At 46.4% G+C, this 21,000-nt stretch overlaps 1 protein-coding gene across 1 annotated transcript in view; it reads right to left on the reverse strand.

Annotated features, from left to right (window-relative positions):
- Window positions 1-674: 674 nt before the first annotated feature.
- The window catches only part of ZAP70 (zeta chain of T cell receptor associated protein kinase 70), a 30,011-nt gene continuing 9,685 nt past the window's right edge, over window positions 675-21,000 (reverse strand). Inside the window, exons 2-13 of the mRNA XM_085312361.1 lie at window positions 11,912-12,368; window positions 10,373-10,533; window positions 9,580-9,718; window positions 7,799-7,877; window positions 7,042-7,082; window positions 5,768-5,816; window positions 5,001-5,181; window positions 4,092-4,298; window positions 3,618-3,810; window positions 2,156-2,296; window positions 1,162-1,274; window positions 675-811 (exon numbers count right to left, since the gene is read on the reverse strand). Of these exons, the coding sequence (XP_085168487.1) occupies window positions 688-811; window positions 1,162-1,274; window positions 2,156-2,296; window positions 3,618-3,810; window positions 4,092-4,298; window positions 5,001-5,181; window positions 5,768-5,816; window positions 7,042-7,082; window positions 7,799-7,877; window positions 9,580-9,718; window positions 10,373-10,533; window positions 11,912-12,313 (1,830 nt within the window). The 5' untranslated portion in view covers window positions 12,314-12,368 and the 3' untranslated portion in view covers window positions 675-687. The remainder of the gene's footprint in view (window positions 812-1,161; window positions 1,275-2,155; window positions 2,297-3,617; window positions 3,811-4,091; window positions 4,299-5,000; window positions 5,182-5,767; window positions 5,817-7,041; window positions 7,083-7,798; window positions 7,878-9,579; window positions 9,719-10,372; window positions 10,534-11,911; window positions 12,369-21,000) is intronic.

Here is a 21,000-nt window from a genome sequence, read left to right on the forward strand (position 1 = left end):
GGAACCATAATCACCTTGGAGAGCAGTGGCAGTGCAGAGGTGGCATACACTGTGCCCTGTGCTACACAGGCACACATGCAGTGCCCAGGGGTGCAAATGCTGCAGCTGGCAGAGTGGGAGAAGGACAAAGCAGTGGCATACTGAAGCTCTTCCCCAGCATTCCTCTCCATCTCTGCTGGCAGCAAGCAACACACCAGCTCCTTCCTGCCCTAGAGTGGAGGGGAAGGGGATGTGGTGGCTCCTTCTCCTGTATCCCACCACGTGCAAACCTCACCCAAAATGCATAGTTGGTAGCTTCTTCGGGGAAATTTGTTTTTTAAGGAATCTGGAGAAATCCAGGTCTTCTGGAGCCAACACAGTTCATCCTTAGTAAGCCTGATAGGCATTAAGCACTGAGGTCCTGGGATGAGTTTTCTGAGGTGGGTAAGAATGAACTACAATGCTGTTCTGCACTGTCCTGTGTGTGGGTCAGGCCAGGGATGTAAATCATTGCTGGCTTTTCATATGTGGAGACACAAGTTATGTTTGAGTTCTCTTGTCTGTTGTGGCAGACCCAAGTTCTTATTTTTGGGACTACTTGAGAAACAAAACTGGCACAAGAGATTAAAGCAAAAATTTGCAAAGAGCCTTTCCATGTCCCATTCAAAAAGTCCAGCAGAGTACATGTTGAGCAGCAGAGAAGAAAGCTCAGTGAAGAGCTGCTTTTGACTTGTCCTCTGTCTCTGATCCATTTTCTGTCTTGGTAGCAATACTGTAGTAATAGGAGCGGATTGTGTTTTCCACAGAAAGAAACCCTGGACGTTCTTCCCATCTGCAAGGAGAAAAATGAACAAATAGAGACAGCAGAAAGGACAAAAGTGGCTGGGACCCACGGGAGAAGATACCAAGCACAGATGAGCCTAGGACAGAGCAGCTGCCCAGTTGTATCAGGGCTCAGATGGGGAGCTGAGACTTTTCCTGGGATAGAGAGGGGCAAAGGAAGAGAGGCTCTGACATACTCCCTCGTTGCTGCAGGCAAAAGGAGGGCAATGATATTAAAGAAATAAGTGTGTCATTCATCAGGACTGGTGAATGAGAGCAGAGCAGGAGATACCATTAACTTTATATTGCAACCTGATGGACCTGCCACTCAGCAGAGAGGTGAGCTGGGGAAAATCCTACCTGTAGATCCAGCACTGCTGCATGAGGGCATACATCTCTGCCGGGCAGTCCGTGGGGCAGTCCATGCGCTTGCCTTGCTCTATGAAACTGATGACCTCAGGGCCTTTCATTTTCTAGGGGAGGATCAAGGTGGAAAACGTTTTAATGGTCATTGGAGTGGCAAGAGGGTCAGAGGAGGCAGATTAGACCAGCCTTCTAACAGGCACTGAGCAGAGCATAGGGTAGTGCTTTGAAGCTATGCGCAGCACACCCCATATAGGCATACCATGTTTTTAACCCAGGTACCCTGCAGCAGTGTCTTGCCTTGTGGCCATCTCAACTCTCYCAAGCCTGAGCAGAGCAGTGGCTGAGTGATAGACTTTTCTGCTCAGCGAGTGGAAGGATCGAATAAAAGATCTACTTTGATTCATACCGAAATGAGTTTGGGGGTTTTTGTCTTTGTTGTTTTTCTGTTTCTTCTCCCTGAAATGAACACAGAGCCACAGGATCCAAGCAGTTTAAGTATCTTCTTTCATAAAATGCAAGTAGGTTTCCTTTCACCTCTGTCCAATAGYGGTCAGAGGCCCACTCAAGGAGCAAGAAATTGCAGTTTCAATGCATATCAGCCCATCTGAGAGTGGGAGTCTGCAGTAAGGCATCCACCTGTGGTGGATTGCTCTAACTACAAGCATATTTTTTCCTCAGACTATGCCAGAAATTCAGCCTGAGTTCACTAACTGTATCAGAAGGGCGAAAAACTCAATAAGCTACTTCCCAGCCCAGTCTGTATTGCTAGCTGCTGGCCACCTTGTTTTTGCTCTGAATAAATGTACTTCCTAATATTCATGGCCCAGATATTGGTTGTATTGCTCCATCTGCCAGTGACCCCATTAGCACTATGGGGCCATGGGCTGTGTTTTCCCAGCACATAAGAGACAGGCACCAAGTTGGGCACAGTGATTAACTTGCAGAAGGCTGTTGCACTGCTTAGATCTCATGTCCAGTTGTGCCTTACCTTATATGGTTTCTGCCCATAACTGAAGGCCTCCCACATGGTCACACCATAACTCCATACATCACTTTTGCTGGAGAACTTGTGRTAGAGGATGCACTCTGGGGCATACCATTTCAAGGGCCACTTTCCTGCTGTCCTGGCCTGTGGCAAAGCAGGGAAGAATGTTTTCATCTTGAGACAGATGGTGACACAACAGTGTGCTCTGTTAAAATCTACTTTGCTGAATGCTTGAATCAAATGCTATCACTCAGTACTGAGCGAGAATAACAGGCAAAAATCAGTACAAAGAACTAATAACCAGAGCCTTATAATGAAATAACTTGTGTGTCAGACAGGGGCTGGATCTCAATCCAACCTGAGCTGCTTTCAAACACCAAATCTGGACTGTTTGAATCTGGACCTGAATCCAGACTGGGCATTAAATACATCGTAATTTCAAAGCTGAGATACTAGGTAAGGGCACTGCCTGTATCTTACTGTAAGGAACTGGATCTTCAAGTGAACATGGCAAGGGGATAAAATCCTCCCTGAGATCAGAGACAAGGGGATCTGCATGTCTGTTGGAATGGATAACAGAAGTACCCTAAACTATTTTCTGTGCACGTCTCAGATGAAGCACATCCTTTTCTCCAACTGTCAGTGAACATTTATGGGATGCTGGGACACATTTTGTGGCTCTTGGCTTCAGAACTAGATCCAAATGGCAGCTTTCCTCCATAAGTCAACAACTGTATTTAGCTGGAACCCCTCCTATCCTCAGTGTGCAGCCCAAGGCCAGTGGAGCAACCAGCAGAGCCACTGCAGCACTGACCTGCCTCCTACACAGCTGCTTCAAGGCATTCCCAGCTCTTGGGCATTGCAGCTTCAGCCCACTGAAATTAGAAATAGGCCTGTGTGCATTACCGCTGAGCACTGAGAACAGGAGCTCTTCTGGGAGCAGAGCTGGCTGGAGCTCTGCCAGCAGAACCCACAGCAGGAACACATCCCCTGCCCAGGGCCCAGAGCACGCTGTCTTAGGCAGTTCCAGTTTGGCCATCCCTGGGTGAAGGGTGCCCTCCTGTGGTACCCACACTTCTCTTCCAGCACCCAGTGTGCCCCCCTGGGGGCAGCTCAGCCCTGTCTAATGTGCACACTACCAGAAGGATCAACCCTGATTCATTCAGAATTGACTTTTCTTCTCAGCTCTCTGCTCTCACTCCTCTCTGGTCTCCTCTCTCATGTCATTCCAGTGCATTGCGTCCCCCCTCACTGCCTCTGTGGTTGTTTTAACTCCCTCCTTGCCTCCTTGTTCTGCTGGAGTTTTGCAAAGCCGCTTTTAATGTCAGAACAGTGAAGATGGTCAGAATATGATGCAGTCATGCATCAGGGCTCCTGGGAACAGCCTAGGCCTTCTGTCTCTGGGGATCTCAACCCTATGCTAGAAGGGCTCCCTCTCTTGGATTCTTTGCTGTGTTACACTTACCTTGTAATAGCTGTCATCAGCACCAAGAGCCTTGGAGAGTCCAAAATCACTGATCTTGGCATAATGCTGGTTGACCAGCAGGACATTTCTGGCTGCCAGGTCCCTGTGGACAAAGTTTTTTTCCTCCAAGTATTTCATCCCCATGGATACTTGATGCATCAGCTCCACCACATTGCTGACTGCAATCTCATCTCTGGGGAGGACAGAAGGACAATGCAGTAATAAAACCATTGGACAGCAAGGACCTGTCATTACTCTACACACCACAGTCCCCTCTGAGCTTTCTCACTGTAAGAAAGAATGAACATGGGCATCTCTGCTCCAGAAGCAACAGTCCCTATTAATTCACATGAAAAGAAATCCCCTTTTGCTGTTATTAGCCTCTCCCTAGCTACAAAGTCAGGCTCCCTTGACAGCAGAGAGTATGATGAAAAGCACAGAGAATTAGCCAGCCGTGTTTTTTTCACTACTCACTTCTTGGAAGCCAAGAATTTATTCAGTGGCCCTCCAGAAGCCATCTCCATCACAAGCATCAGGGATTCYGCCTCACAGACCCCAATCATGCGGACAATATAGGGGTTGTCTAGCTGGTGCATGATCTGGGCTTCCTTCATCATTTCATCTTTCACTGTTTTCTCGTTGTTGCTCTTCAGGACCTTGATGGCCACATCAATCTGCTTCCTGCGCAGGGGGCAAGAGGAACACACATAGGATGAATTAATGAACAGCTTGAACCATATCGCACAGCCAGGAATGGAAACCACCTCTCTCTGATACTGTTTTTTCTCTTAGCTGCAATCTCATTAGTCTATGTTGGTAATGACCTGCACCTCCCAGTTATCCTAGACCTACTAGAAGACTAAAGAGAAGAAGGAACACCCAGAAAAATAAGGAAATCCTATTTCCTCACTCTTATTGATTTAGGCTAGAATTTGCCCATCTATAGTTCTCAAGGCATGTCACACACTAAGACCAGCATCATCCTTGCCATTTTACGAGGGGAAAATTGAAGCACAAAGTGGCCTTGTGGTCTCACAGAAAGCTAGTGATAGAGCCAAATATCACACATCTCAGTCTTTCTCCTTTGCCTGATGTGGATCGAGATGACCTCAGAAGCATGGACTTGCTCTTCTGAGTCCAGCAAATGCCTCCAGAAATGGCAGTATGATGCCATAAAACATGCAGTGCAGAAAATACCCCGAGTGCTGTGGGGTTGTCACTGAAAGTCAGTGGAAAGCTGCTGTTGACTTTCCAATATCTCTTTTATGCTTCTGCCCCATTATCACTCTAGAGTCTGTCTTGCTAGAAACAGGATGGCTGGGGACACCTCTAAGTTCAGCCTGAAACACCCTCTTCCTCTGCATCCTGTAAGGCATCACTCACTTTCTCATTTTGTAAACTCCTTTCTTGACACAGCCAAAGTTTCCTGCCCCTAGTTCCACTTCATCGATCATCAGGTGGTCCCTTTTCAGGAAGAGTTTCTTATCCTTCAGTTCCTCAGGGTCACTGTAAGGGCTCTCATAAACGCTGGTATCCATTGGTAGCAGACGTGACTTTCCTGCACCTTCCCAAAAGATACAGTTATTTATAGCTAAGTGATATACCCTCCCCCCGTACCTCTCCTCCCCACTGATTGGGAAGACCTCTAATCTCTTGACCAATTCTCATTCATACTTTAGCATTCAAGCCTCCCTCCTGGGCATCTCCCTTCCTTTTGCAGCCTGTGGCCTCTCCTATTTTCAGCTGGGGGATTCATGATGGAAAGAGTGTATGAGCACTCTCACTCCACATGTCCTGGCCCTGCAGGAGCTGAGCGCAAGCATGATTTCACTGAAATGTAGTTGAATACACTGTGTATTTAATTGGGTTTGTAGGCAGGATGGAAGGTTGGGAATGGAACAGAACTCAATTTACTGGGTGCAGAGTGCCTCCAAACAGTCTAGCTGGCTCAGCATCCTGTGAAACAGGATGCTCCTGGGTGCCTTTGTAGGAAAAAAGCTTTGCAGCACAGCTTTTTGGCCAGAAGGTAATAAGGATATATGTCAGCCAGCCCCCATGGCTTCTGCATCATCCCTGTGTCCTGTCTTACAGCTTGGCTGATGGTGATCACCCCTAACCTGAACTGTTAGAAGGCTTTCAGAGATGCTCACCTATAGGCTCTGGTGTGTATCCATCTGCGTTAAGAGTCCCAAGCTGCCTCTGGAAAAGAAACAGGGATAAAATGTTTAGTGCAGCCAATGGAATACAAGGGAAATGACTGTTCARTTTGGAATGGGGGAGGAAAGAGACTGGGACCCTCTGCATCCAGAGTCCCAGCTGGTTACTTCCTCTAATTGCCTTTGCAGACCCTGAGGTAAGCACAAGACATCAGGGTGGTATTGAGCTGATTTTTCTCTTCTAGGCCTAGCATGTACTCGTACTGCAGCTCCATAGCAAGGATCTGACCGAGGAGGGATTCACTGCTGTGGACCCTGAGTGCACCACTGGCCTTCTGTAACTTGGTCTACAGACAGTGCAGAGTGAAGTGGTGAGTGCTGTGTATATAGCCAAGCACTGAGGGCATGCACACATGACTGCATTTGCCCTGTTCCTCCTCTCCTTCCCCCAYCCTAAAATCTCCTGCAGCAGCTAGGGTCACCCTGGTCCAAGTTTCTGCAGCTCATTTTGAGATCATGAGCAAAGGAAAGCCACTCAGCTTGCAGATGGCAGACCTGCCTGCCCACCCACAGTTAAGAGTGGCCTCTGTGAGCAAACACAGACACACTGTCCACTGTCATGGAGCCCAAAACAGACAGTCACAAGGCTGTGACTGCAATATGGTACAGATTTATCCAGCACAGCTTTGAACTTCAGTGCTGCTTGCAGCAGAGTCACCACAACATGGGAGCCCATCACAGATTGTGAAAGCTCTCTGAAAAGATGGATAATGGCCTTGATTTAGCCCCTACTCGGCTCAGGGATGGGCTTCTTGTTGAGCTCAAATTAGCTAGTTTCAACACTGCTTTGCACTCAGAGTGGTGACTGAGTGCRGACATACCCAGAGGCCAGGGACACAGAGGGAGCACAAAGACCTGGCCAGCAGCCAGCAACCAGCAGCAAGGCTGAGTGTTCCCAGAATCCAACCAACTCTTCCTAGCTTCAGCCTGGAAAGGATGGCAGGGAGGAGAGGGCTCGCCAAGGACAGGTCTACATGTTGCAAGGAGCACAATATGAATGGAATCTGTTTTCAGCTCTGATGGTAGCTGTGCCTAGCTACTCCTCATCCCCATCCAAACAGGAAAGGGTACAAGGTTGTAGCTGTCCTTAAGATATTCCAGTCAAGTTTTTGTCTTTTAAAGAAGGGCAGAGCTGGGTCAGCAAGCTTGAAATGTAATAACATTAAACCACTGAGATACCAATAAAAAGAACCCTCCCCAAAACTTACGCTCACGGAGGGGTGGGTTGGTGGAACTGGTGCTGCAGAAGCTGTGAATCAGGAGAGAGACGTTGTTAGTTGTTTGCCTATGCCCCAAGTAGGATCAGAGCATTAGTCCTTGAAAATTGTGTGAATACTGGGGTCTGAGTCCCACCTACACAAATGCCCTTTTTACCACTTTAACCACACCTTTAAAAGGTGTGGAAAAGTGCATGGATATGGACATTATTGCCAGACTGGCCTTCAACAAAGTGCAGGCATACTGGAGGGCCCTGAATTCTCTGATGGTCACAAAGCAGGGACTAGCTGAGCCCTTGGGGTCCATAGGCAGGCACTAAAGAGAAATCTGTGGCACTTTGGCCAGAACCAAAGCAGCACATGGTTTTAGGTGTTCAGCCTGAGAGACCCAGTAGGATTCTTTGGTTCCTGCTGTCTGAAAAACAATTCATTTTTAGAAGCCGTGTATTTGGCCCCAGACATCCCTAGTCACTGTGCAGCATTTATTACCAGCTCTGTTGCTGTCTTTTGGCCACCCTAAGCCAGGCCTTGAGAGTGGCCATTTTCAGCAGTCACCATTAAGCGATGATTTGCCAGGCTGTCAGAAGAACCGAGACCCCACTATTCCTGCTGATTGTGGATCCTTCACTGCCAGATTTGAGCAAGAAGATTGGATACAGCAAAGGAAATTTGTGTTGTTACAGCTCAAATTGACCCCATTCAGGCATTAAACCAAGGCCACAGATGTCATTCACAAATGTCAGCTCACCTGGCATATTGGGGTTGGAGCAGCTTTCCTTCAGGTAGAATATCAGTCCATCTGGTTTGAGTTTTAAGTACTCCACCAGCTGGGAAAGGTATCACAGAAAAAGGAGATTATTGAAAGAAGAAAATCATCTCTTTTTTGCAAGCAACATTTGTGGCTTATGGTAATGTTTTCTCTCAGCTTTATGGCAGACAGGACCTCAAATATTCCCTTCTCTCCTCTCCTATCTATTCACACAGAGCTCTCCTAGAACAACTGTTTACATACCTCGATATCTGCCAAAGCTGGGAAGAATTTGGGATATTAAATAAAAACCAAAGAAGGACAAAAGAAAAATCCCCAGTAATAGAGCTAGTGAGGATATTTCCAGTGCAATTTTATTGTTGTCACTTCCAGAAAGGTTTTAAAGACATGTTGTGTTCAATAAAGCCTGGTAGAGAAGCTTTTTACTTTCCTGGAGGAATCCCAGGGCTAGCTCTTGAATCCAGGGCAGTTTTTCACTGCAGCTCCCTCTGATTCAAGCACAGCAGGGACTTGACTCTGGCTGGAGACTACCACACCAGCCCCTAGGCATCAGACTCCAGAGTCTTTCTCTTTCCCTCCCTTGTGCTCTCAGATTTCATCTGAAATTAGATGCCTGGCACTGTTTCACTTTCAAAAAAAATGCCCCAAAGTCTTTGTTTTCATTCAATTCAGAGTGGAAACAGTCCTGTGAGTTYGCAAAATTTAGCAAAACAGAGTTATCGCCCTCCAGGAGGCTGCACTGGTACACGTTCTCTGTAGCAGCTCTGAGAGAGAAATGACCATGGTGCATGCCGTGGGAGAGACTCTAACAGAGCAGGACCGACCAGAGGGGCACATGATTCACAAGCCATTCCAGGAGCTGCTGGGCCCTGTGTGCTGGCTGTAGGGCTCTGCTTGTACAAGGGTTTTGAACCTTTGGCTGTGGGAGCCAGCTGGGGTTGCTGAGGTTGATGTTGCCAAATCACATTCCCGCAAAATCCTGCCTCATCATTTACTGGGGTGGAGGGACTGCTGGGAAATTACAGCCATATTCTGCCTCTGAGCATTTCCCCAAAGCCCCTGACCCTCTGGAGTGATAGGATGTGTCTTGTGGGACTTAGATCTTCAGTCTTGTAAAGACTTTGGCAGTTGGCTCAAGACTTTTGGCCTCCCCTAGTCTATGCACAGAAGTCAATCACTTGAAAAATGAAGTTGCAGTCCACAGACAACAGTTTTCAGGTCCAGAAGCAGTGTTGGGGATGCACAGGAAGGACAGATTGAGATAAACAATTTCATCAGGACTCACTGCAGGCAGAAGTCCAAAGTTACATGGGACTGTGCTACAGCTGCATGTGTGATATTTGCTGATGGGGTGCAGGTGTAATTAATATGACCATCTCAAGCATCCTGAATTAAAGCTAAGAAAGGAGAGCATTGATTCTCTTGTTTCCTTGGAAAGACACAAGGCTAGGCTTCAGGTTAGGCCTGAAGGCAGTAGTAAGGCCAGTGCTATTTCAGAGCAGCTACGATATCCTAGACTTAGATCTACATAGCTAGGAGTGCATGTTGTTGCATAGAAATGCATGCAATGAGGTGAGCTGATAGATAGCCATATCCGTGGGTTATAAGGTTTTCTGGAAAGAGTTAAACTGTACATGTATGATCTTAAACTCTTTAAAGCTTCAGATACACTTTCCTGTCCCCCAAGGCACGGGCAGCTATACCGAAGGAAAAGTGTCTTATTAGGACACCAGTGGAGTCACAATCCCACAGTACATTACCTGCCAGAGTGTGTCAAACTTGGTTCCCTCCGGGATGGAGTACTTGCCGGATTTGTCCTGGTCTATGCGATAGTGATACACGGTTTTGCCATAGACAAGGGAGAGAGCATAAGTGCCGTTTTCCTTCCTTTCTCTCAGCCTGATAAGAAGGAGAACTGTTAAAAGCAGTTCTAGGTTTTTCCTCCAAGTTACTGTGGCTGAAGAATGGCAAGTCACTGGGCACTTCCTAAGGTGTCCCTGGATCTCACTGTTAGAACTGCCACTTTCCTGATACTCGTCTGCCTAGATTGACGATGATCACCATTCACTTACATACTCTTGCTCCTCTCCCCCATCCACTCCAGCTAATTCTTTTTTTCCCTAACTCATTCAGGAGATAATTAAGGGTGGTCTCACCTCTTCAAAGATGCATGCATAGAGTCCCTACTCTAGCAGAGTAAATGCTTTCTCCTGTGTTTGCCTGGCCATACAGTGTCCCCATTTCAGTGTGAAATGTCTTCTTACATTGAACACTGTATCTCATATCAACCTGTGCGTTAAGAAGGATCCTTAATACAAACACCTAAATATGAGAATCAATATTCTCATGGTCTYCTCTTGGAGACCAGGCATTGGGTAATAATAGGTTTGCGGTGTCAGACCCTCTCTTTGAAAGATCTGTAACCACAGTCTGACAATATCCAGCTAAGCCTCTTAAGAACTGTCACATGAAACAAAACTAGAAGGTAGTGGAGCTGAGGAAATGGTAGCAAGCACAGGGATCGTGGCATCTCCCAAGGTTTTGCATACTCACAGGAATTTCCCATCAGGYTGTGCTCCAGAGTAGAGCCTCCGTTCAGCTTCATCACGAGCAATGTTACCATGATACCAGGGCATCCTCTCATGTGCAGTGGTGGCGATGAGTTTCTCCACCTGTGGAGCCTGACTTATAATGGCCTGCTCGAGTGCATCCCCCTAGAAGAGCATTAGAAATGAGACCTTCTGTAGCTCTGCTGTGGTTGTTGCATGGCTTCAATATTATATATTTTGCATTCTTTATGACAGATGGCACAGGAAGCTTAGGAGATCTCATAACTGAACTGCCTGTGACTTTAATCATGCCTATTGCAATAGTGGCTTGAATTCTATTCTGCTGAAAACCAGAATTATTCACTTCTCTAAATTGGTCTCATCCCTTAATGCATCTGGAGACCATTGACTTGATAGTGAGGGAAGAGAAAAATCATCATGTTCATATGGGGGATATCAATGTCACGACTGAGGGATGTCTTTCAGCCTTGCATTCGTGGGAAAGGAGGACCCCATTCTGATGCTGCTGCCCTCTGGGCTGCTCTCTATCCTCATACACTAGAACCTGTCAAGAGCAGTGTAATCTGGAAATCACATGGAATACCCAAGATTAACTTTACTAGCCCCACACATCTAACAAACAGTGGCATTTTTTCATTTGCCAGTAGATGGCAATGTCCTTTACATTATCTACCAGCATTCACAAATCTGTTTTCATTGAGACAACCCATAGAAGATCTCATTTTGTCAGGCACCTTTGGTCTAAAATAGACCAAACTTAGAGATCTTTCCCGGAGAGGATCCATAAGAAGCCTGCATGAGCCATCCTTCTGAAAGAAGCATGGACATGACTGAGTAGCTACTGCTGAAGTGACAGTCAGTAGAAGGAAATTAATTATGTGGCTGCCAATGTGACCATTTACGGAGTTTTTCTTTATCATTTTTTGTACACTACATCAGTGTACAACCAAGAGTAGAGATTTCTATAGCTATTTTTAAATTTAAATATCAAGCCTGATCTAGTACCTCAGTCTCATAGTCAAAACCTCTACTGACTTCAAACAGTGAGGAAAACTTGAGCAAGAGTTTGAGTCTGTTTTCTTTGTACTTCCAACACAGCATAATGGAGGCATAGACACCTTATGCGGAGAGCAACGRTCTAACTACAGGTGCCTGTCCAGTGAGCTGCACAGGAGCAAATGGCACAAGAGGAAATGCCCTTGCAAAGTCTGCCATGATCTCTAATGCCCTGCGGAGCAGACACAGCACTAATCGTTAAGAAAACGAATCTGAAGGCTTAGGAAGATGTTTAGACCTATTTCTGAAGATGAAACTAAAAAAAAAAAAGAGAGAGAGAGAGGTTTAAGATTCCTCTAAATCTCAGCAGCCTAGGTAGAAGGACCTTGCTCTACTAATAAAAAGATCATGATTTAGTATAAGAGGAGGAAAATAGAGACAGAGGAGATCAGAGAGGCAAGCTGCAGTAAGCCACCAGGGAGTACTCCTTGCACAGTCCCACATCAGCATTGGCAGTGGCCAGTACCTCTAGTCTCCATGTCTGCCGGACATATTCGCGCACCATGTTGTCCCTCATGCTGTCAAAGACACCAGGCTGGGGCTCCACACCACTGGGCCTATTGCAAGGTTTGCGGAGGGTGCAGCAGAGTCCATCAGCATCCTTTGAGTAGAACTCACAGAGCTCCTCTGGACCACAGTGTGCCTTGCCCCCTGCGATTGCATARGTACCATTCATCTGGCGCTCGATGGAGTAGTGATAAAATTGCAGATTGCAGACCATGGAGAGGACGTACCCCCCCAGATTGCGCAGGCATTGCCGCAGCAGGAACAGGCCATCTGACATGCCTGCCAGCTTGAGGTACTCCTCAGCTTCTGATCTTGCAATGCTGCCATAGTAAAAGGGCAGGTGAGCTGCAGCATCGGGCATCTCTGCACGCTTACTAGTACTGCTTGGGTCGGCTCACGTGCTATGGGTGCTGGACCTGGGAAAGAGAAGCAAAGTTTTTCCCTGAAACATAGTGTTGCAGAGAGATTCAAATTAACTCTTCTGAAATTCAAAAGTATCTGTCTAGAAGTTCTTCAGCCCTCAACTGCCTATCTGTAGGGTAAATTCAAATATCACATAGAGAGATGCAAAGGATGTGTGCATATTCCTGGCCAGAGAATCTCACATAGAAATTACTGTATTGGGCCCTGAAATGAGCCAGAAAGCATATTCAGAAAGCCACCTGATATTGATTTAAAGATAAAGCAATAAGGAATCCACAAAACCCCACAGTGAATTGTTCCAATGGTTAATTACCTTCACTACTAAAAATATGCTTCTTAAATCCATCCTGAAGTTCTTTAGCTTTGATTTCCTACCATTTTATCTCCAGTTGTGCTCACAATAAAAGGAAATTCTTTTCTTCTCTGAATAATTAGTTTTGCCATGAGAGCCTGCTAAGGCCAAATCCTAGATGGATTAAGATTAGGATGTTAGACAGACATTAAATGTCTGAAAAACATTTAAATACGCAATTGCACCAAACACAAAAGGAGTTAAAGGATAAAGCCAATTGCTCCTAGGCAGACATTAACCACTAGCTGACAGGAATGTGGAAGAACCTTTCTCTAATTGTCTCTTGATAATTCTATGAATTTTCTTCCACAATAACTGATTCTGGTTTATGAGTTTGGCCAATACTCTTATTCCTATTTCTGTGTCCACATATATTCCAGAGAAAGCCAGAACTCAGTTGGCCATCAGTCATTGCAAAGTGAGTGAAATCCCACTATTTTTGCCAAGCTGAAATGTGTAAATGTTAGTGCAGTCCCTAGATTCACAACAGTCTGAAAACAGAAAGGAACCTACCACCTTGCTGCTGCAGTACCAGTTCTCAGTAGGAATCCAATGAGAGATGACACTTTGTTGACTGAGTCATTGCAGAGTCCCTTCTGCCAAAAAGCTATAGGTTTTGTATCAAATCATTTAAAATCCCACCCACAAACTGAAGCTAATTTCCGGTGATTAATGGAAACATTACCAGGTTTGGAGGGTCTCATTCAGATGTTGATCCCAATAAGAGCTGCATATTTGTCTCCCTTTGCATTTCCTGCAAACACATCAGCCACAAGTAAAGGAAATCCAGATCTGTGGCCAATTCTCTGGATATTTGCCCTGATTCTTCCCAATGTAGCCATCATTTCTAAACACAGTGGAAAAAGCCACTGCCTGATCAACTGGTCTTGCTGCACTCTTTCAGAACYGGCCTATTCTCTTCGGTATGGGCTGGACCTGTCCCTTGGCTGAGGGTCAGGCCTGCTTTGTGTTGTAAACCATCTTGCCTTAGTCTGCTAAATAGCATTAAATATAGGGTTACTGCCTGTTAGCTTCTGGGCGCACTGGCTCTAGGAAAAGGTTGACTGAATATGTGCTGGGTATTACTAGATACAGGATACGAGTTAAGAAGAAATTGCTCAGGAGAAACCAGTTGCACATASCCTGCTCTGCCTAAAGTACAACAGCGAAGACCTGTGAGGAGTTGGACTTAAAGTAATCATGCTCTTTCTACCTATTTATTTGTTGTCTTCATTAAGCCCCAAAATGACCTCGTGATGAGAACAGGAAGGGAAAGCAGACTCAGTGGAGGAGGCATTTTACTAAAGCAGGAAACCACAACAGGAAGCCATCAGTGGTGTTTGCAACTTGGGTACAGGACTAGAGTGAACTGTTTCAGGCACAGTACAAATAACCCTGAACTGTGAAGCCCCTTAAATCAAATTCATGAAATGAAGCAGAGTGGGCTCTTGGCAGACCTGCCAGGCTAGAACACAGACAGCAAATAGAATACCTAGCTAGCTAGCTCAGACAGTAGCTGAAGTCATGCTTGGAACCAAAGGCAGCATCCTAACAATATCCTCAGTGCTCCTTTAGTTATGCATCAAGCATCAAAAAACCCAAACKTTGGGCAGATGCATCCCTGAGGTTCAGCTTCTGAGATCGGAGGACTGTCAGGTCTACCAGGCCTCAGCCCAGTCCCTAGTCCCTGGATGGGGCAYGTCCAGGGAAGTGGTTGAAGGATGTGAAGGGCAAGGATTTCAGCTCCTGATTTTGAGTGCAGAGTCAGGCTCATGAGTGAAGCTCATGAGACAAGGAAGAGGAAATGCTGAGTGCGCAGGGCACTGGAGGGTGGAGGGCTTTCTGCCTCCTCATATGCTGCTAATTTCCACTAGCTACCTRGGTGAAACAGTGTTTAGGTGTTAGGATGCTGTTTGATTCCCTTTTCTGGAAAGCCCAGGACTAAAACATCACTATAAATGGAACACATCTGAAAAAACATGCAGTCAGTGAAAATGAGATGGCAGAAAGACACTGRCAACCACTGAGAGCTTCCACAAAGTTTCCAGTTGCTTCACGGGTCATTTTGTTACAGACTGGTTGTCTTCTCCAAGAATAGTGAGGAAACCCTCATAGAGGTAAGAAACAGAACTCAGGGATCGGAAGGCTGGTTCAGATCATGCCACCAATCTCATGCAAAGCCTCAGTGCCACAAATGAACCCTATTTATTGCTCTCAAAGAAATCTCTGAAGTCCCCTACCATGAAGGAAAGTCTTCTCCTGAACACTGAGAGGAGGTTTGTGCACTGCAGCATGATAATCTATAGCACTTTTAATGCTCTCACTTTAAAAAAAACCCAAAAAACAAACAAACAAACAAAAAAGTCTGTCCTTTTGCAACTGTGGCTGTTTCTGTTGCCACTATTCCAGCCCAGGGTCTTCAGGGCATAGCTAAGCTCTTACTGCAAAGTATACCTTGTGGAATTAAATTCTGTTCCTTAGCACTGGCTCTGGGTGGACCTGAACAGTCATAACACAACAGACTCACACACACCTCATACAACATTGTTTTTCCTCATTGTAAAATGTAGACGAGAGAGAACTGGACTCGTGGACTGCTGTTATGAACATAGCAAACTAGAGTCTGCAAGAAGCTGTGCAAGGAGCCCTCCCCTACCATTAATTTCAAATAGCAGGACCTGATTTTTCCAGCACCTGCTAAATCTCTAGCCCTTAGGCTGCAGCAATGAGAATAGCCTGTGAAATGAGGCGATAGGGGTCACATTTGCAAGTCAGTGTTATGATGCACCAAAGAAAAGCATCACCCACGTAAAAAGCACAGTCGGAAACCACGCACCATAACATACACGAAAGCCAGGCAGGAAGCTATTGAGATGTCAGTCAATTAGAACTATATATAGCTGGCCACTTGCTTTTATTTAGATCAGACAAGAAATGTAAGGAACTGGTGTGATTTTGTAATTTCTTGCAACAGCAAATCCACTTTGTGCTATAGTCATGGCAATCCATGAGATCCAGCAGGCTGTACCAATGAAASAGGAGGAAGCGCTGGCAAATTTTAGCATCCTCCTAATACTCTTATTTTCTGTATCATTATCATGGTAGCCCCAACCCCTCCTAATGCAGCCCTGGCTGCCTGGACTGCCCCTTTAAGGTAGCTTGGTGCCTCCATGYCCTACCTGGGTGATGCTCTCAAATGGGTGGATGGTGGGGGGGAGGGGCTGCCTGGGTGGTGGTGGTGGAGACTGGGAGTTCTAGGGCTGCAGATTGATCCACTGGCTGTGGCAGAAGTATTTTGGGGTTAGTGCTGGGCCATGAGAGCTAGGGAGGCTGAATAAGGCCCTGGGAGTCTGGTGCCCAGGCCAGTGCCTGTGTGGCTGATGCCTGCTCAGTGCTTGGCTGCAGGAGGGAGAACCCTGGGGCCTGGGCTGGGAGTGCTGTTGGTGGGCATGGGTGCAGCTTGGGGCCTGGGGTAGCTGGTGGACAGGAAGTGCTGCTTGGGTGATGGTGGTAGCCTTGCAGGAAGGAAAGACATCTTTCTGAGTGCTTCCTGTCTGGTCTGCTGCCTAGGCCCGTTGCGGTAGCTGGGGGAAGAATAAATGTGTCTAATTATGCTGTTTACAGCTCTGTCTTTTCAGAGCTTTGGTAAAGCATCTTGCCCAAGGTTATCTCAAACTCCTTGGGCAAGGAGTTACTTACTGGACTTTCTAGGCAGAGGCAGTTGGGGCTCTGCAGGTGCCCATGGAGGGGCAGCTGGTTTGAGAGGAGGCTGAGTTGGATGATGGAGACGTTGTGGGAAAGGGGGTACAGGCAGAGTTTGGAAGTGAGGACAGTGGTGGGTGCAGACAGGGATGGCAGAAAGCAGCAGATAAGGCTGCAGTGAGACAAAGCTGGGGCAGAGGAGGCAGCTGGTGATTGGGGCTTGTTCCCTTGTTACAGGTGGAGGTACAGTGGTAATAGGCATGAGCCAGGGCTGCTGCCAGGGATCTTACAGCTTGCAARGGGTTACAGAGTAGAAGTTATTCCCAAGTGCTCCCTAACTAYAGCTTGCTCAGCCTTCAAGCCACAGCCTCTGTGGTCTGGTGTCCACAACCGCAGTGGAAATGTCCCACAAGGCCCCTCTTGCTACCCCTGGTGCTGAGGCTAACTGCTGACATCCTTAGCTCTTGGGCTGTTTGGTTGAGGGTACCGGTGACATACTCTGTGGCTCAAGTTTGTACTGGGGCCTGTAAGTGTCTACTGAGATTTCTCCTTCCAGAATCACAACTCCTGGATTCCCTTCTGATGTCTATGACTTGGTCTGAGAACTCAGAGTGGAGAGCCTGGCTGAAAGTATGAAGGGCTGAAAGATGTCTAAAGTGCAGAAAGATTTCCCTTCCTAAAGCCTCCTTGCTGGGAGAAGCTGGCAATGGGCAGGAGGATGAACTGCGAAGGGCTGGTTCCTGGTGCTTGGGCCATGGGCAATCTAGCATTGCAGGTGTCTTGACAAAACTTCTGCCTCTGGTGTTGCTGTGATCAGTGTAGTAGATACCACAGTGCCAAAGCTGAGCAGCTGCTCTTTGTGGTATAGGTGGCACACAGAGCCACAGTTCGGGGGATGAGATTTTACTATTTAGAAATCTGCAAAGAAATTTCAAGCTATTCAAAAGAAAGGGAGGAYGTAGCCCAAATGAACCTGAGTGCTTGTCTTGGATGAATTACTTTAAGGGTGCATTCATTTTCTTAATTCTAATAACAAAAGATTTAATGTGATTTTGATTGAAATAATTATTTTAAAGAAAAAACTACATTGGTTTGGCTTGATCACACTCCAGTTGTTCTTGATTAGTGCTTGATTTCTTTTCAGTAGTCTGTACCAGCTGTTCCCAAAGCTTCCACATCAGCCCATACCTACTTCATTCCTGGTTACAACTGCTTTCTTAAACGCCCTGCTGACTGCTTATTAAAACCTTAACTACCCAACCACTTATTAACACTAACTATGTGTGTGTAGGAGTTTATGAAAGTGTGAGCCCATTTAAGTTTGTACTCATAAGCAGTGTACCTTCTGCTTGTATTTGAAGATAATCATCTTTTCTGCTTGTCAGTGAGTATTACCAACTCAGTCCTACCTGAAATGGTTGTGTTTACAGAAAACTCACAGGAAAAAACTCCCCACTTCTGCTGGACTCTTGTGCTCTGATTTCCACTAAAGACCTTGTGTGCTTCTACTGTGATTGAAACAAGCAGGAAAGTCCAAGTTGTCCAAGGATCTCTGGCTGTGTGCAAAGATCTTACATATACTTCTTCCCCTTTGGAGTGGCACATGAGATCCATTTGGTCCCAATAATAATCAATCGTCGTTTTTGAAGGAAAATGTTAAATTTCACAGTAATGTTCCCTGGTCCCAGAATGGGGCCTGGTGTGTTTCCTCCTGTGATTCACTTAGTGCAAAGGTGCCTAGCAATAATAAGACTATCCTGAGCACAGGGGCTTTGGAAAGGACTGGTACTGTGGAGATCAGTAACTTTCTTCCTATCCTCTTCCAAATCTCTGGCCAAGACCTCATGCCAGCCAATAGGAAATAGGGCAAGGGTCTGCTCAAATGCTTGTGGCTTTGGTCTTAAGGAACCTGTATGATAGAAGCAGTTAATGCTGCCCCAGTGCTGTAACTAATAGTTGGGTCCTATGCCTGCTTCCAGGCAGAATCTGAGCTAACCAGGCTGTCTGAAGTCCTCTCAGCTCTTTAATTTACTTATTCCCAAGGACTAGTGCTCTCAGTGCTCTTGCTTGCAGCTGGTGTTTGTGAAGCCTAGGTAGGATCATGTTGCTCCCACAAAGCCGGCCTGACATGTCCATCTGCTCCCAGGGGCTCAGGAATTGCTGCCTGCCACCTCTGCTCATATCTTGCAGCTTTCAGCTCATTCCTTCTTGTAGCTCTGCTTCGACTTGGTCCCTCTGAACCCGCCCAAAGGGCAAGATTGCTCACCCTTCTCAGAAGGGGAGAAATTGTGCATAGAGTACGGAAAATTGATGACATGCTTGTTTGGTGCAGTTAGATGGCAATAAAGGCCTGAGCTCATTCATTTCCTGCAGGGGACTTGTTTTCCTTCTGTGGTTATTTGTCAAATGCTAATGAGCAGAAGCAATTTGCTCCTACAGCTTTGAACGCAGGAGACCAGGAGGAGGCTGGGGAGGGAGAAAGCCACCTGTGTGCGGGCCTTGTGGGTATAACCATCTGCTTGTCTTGTTCAAACTGTTGCTGTAACAGCCAGGACTGCCTTGTTCCCAGAAAGCAGTTTCCTGGTGTTACCCTAATATTTCTGAGCTCTTTACYGATGGTTGAGAATCTACAGTGCAGCCACCTTGGGGACAGCATGAGGCAGGGCTTGGTGCTCCCCACGGGGAGATTAGGGCAGCTATTGCTGCATGACACAAGGCGGAGTGGGCAGTGGGGGAATCAGACAGGCAGACTGAGCCAAAACACAGCCAAAACATTGCAGCAGAAAGTACCAGTGGGTCTCTAATGGACCCATGCAGCCARTGCTTCTGTATTAACATGGATGAATTGTCACACGTGAACTTTTTTCTGTTCTGCATGTGGTCAAGCCAGTCAGGCATCACATGCCCTTTCTAGCAGAGTACACCTGTTTGAGTAAAATGGTGTTGTCTAGTTGTGCTCTGCTCAAGGTGTGGGGATGAAAAGACACAGAGCATGCAGACTTAGGTGCCCTCCTTGGTGTCTAGGGAGCACAGTGTAGAGCAATTCAGGTGGCTAGTCTTAGCAGTCTAATTTGCCCTGGGCAATGACTGGCCACAGAGCTGACTCTAAATGCTTTTCCAATTAGTTCTGCCACTAACTGTAGGAAGTTTTGGCTAAATACTTCGCTCTTTCTTTAAAGAAAAATATACTGGTTCTTTAAATAGTGCTGCTTTTCCATGAAAAGATCCCTAAGCAAGACTGTATCCTAGATAGGAGCCTGGCTGCCCCTGATAAACTGGAATGTAAAGAATCATAATCATCTTAAAAATGATGCATGCAATGAGGGGCACAAAAGCATCTTGCTGAATACAGTGCTTTGTTTAAACTCAGTCTGACATTTAATATTTCAGAAACGCCCAGTGATCCAGATGGGCCCTTACTCACAAGTCCTGCAGTGATAGAGCTTTGCCCTCAGCTTCCCAGAGGCTGAGTTAAAGCAGGATTTTAATCTTGAGTTTGAATCCTCATTGATACAGTGAACCCTTGCCACTGATTTAGTCACATCCATTCCCCTGCCAACTGTTCCTGGCTAGCAGCTTTCCTCTTGGGGTRACTTTGGAATAGGTGGAGTGCTGGGGTCTATGGGCAGGAGTGACACTGCCTTGTAGTGAAGTGAGACAGCGAAGTCATTGTGTTGTCCCAGCATGAGATGTCCTGAGCTAGCTTGTGCTCTTCTGTAGCACGTTGATTTGATTTGTAAATTAAACTTCTACAAAAACACCCTGCTGATCCCTTGGACAGCCACTTCTGGCTTTGGACCTGTTGGGCTGGAACAGCTTTTAATTAGGGTTCTAATTCTGGTGTATAGAAAGCTTCCTGCTTGGTACCCACAGGTGCTTTTGAAGTCTACTAAATTAGCTGTGGGTCATTGCCTCTAAAGACACAGAAGACACTGTGCCTGGTTCTGGCACAGAACCAGGTGCCTGCATTTACCTGCCACCCAAGCAGAGCTTGGAGTTGACTGTTAACCAGAGAAAGTGGGTGCTTCAGCAAGATGATCTATCTTGGAGCCTAGGAGATAGATTCATGAGGCCAATGAAAGAAGACTGCAGTAAGGCATGTACATGTCCTGGGAGAAGAACTCTGTTGCTTTCTGCTACCAGGCCTCCCTTGGTTTCCTTGTATAGAGCTTTTGCTGAAATAAGAGCCTAGCACCCAGCATCATGATTCTAGAGACTAACTACTTCTAGTGTGGTGCATTTGGAGAGCAGCAGGCTGAAGAAAGACTAAATGAGACAGATGGGTGATGCWGTATCCACAGGGCTAACCTGGAGTTTGAATTCGATCCTACTCCTAGTAGCTCGGCTCTATCTCACACACAAGGCTGCAGTGGTGGTGACACAGAAGGCTTTTTGAGCCACATCTATATGAGAATGCAGGACCATGACAGAACTAACTGTAAATAAGTCTTTCATGTCCTGCAGTGGCTTGAGTCTTTCTGGCAGTACTCAGCATGTACCTTGCTCAACAGGTTTCAGTTCTGCTAAGGAGGTTAGATGCTGTTCTTAACAGAGTGTATTTCTCACCTCTG

Source organism: Rhea americana, unplaced genomic scaffold (genome assembly GCF_003343005.1).
Source record: "Rhea americana isolate MKP2758 unplaced genomic scaffold, rheAme1 scaffold_361, whole genome shotgun sequence".
Lineage (NCBI taxonomy): Eukaryota > Metazoa > Chordata > Aves > Rheiformes > Rheidae > Rhea > Rhea americana.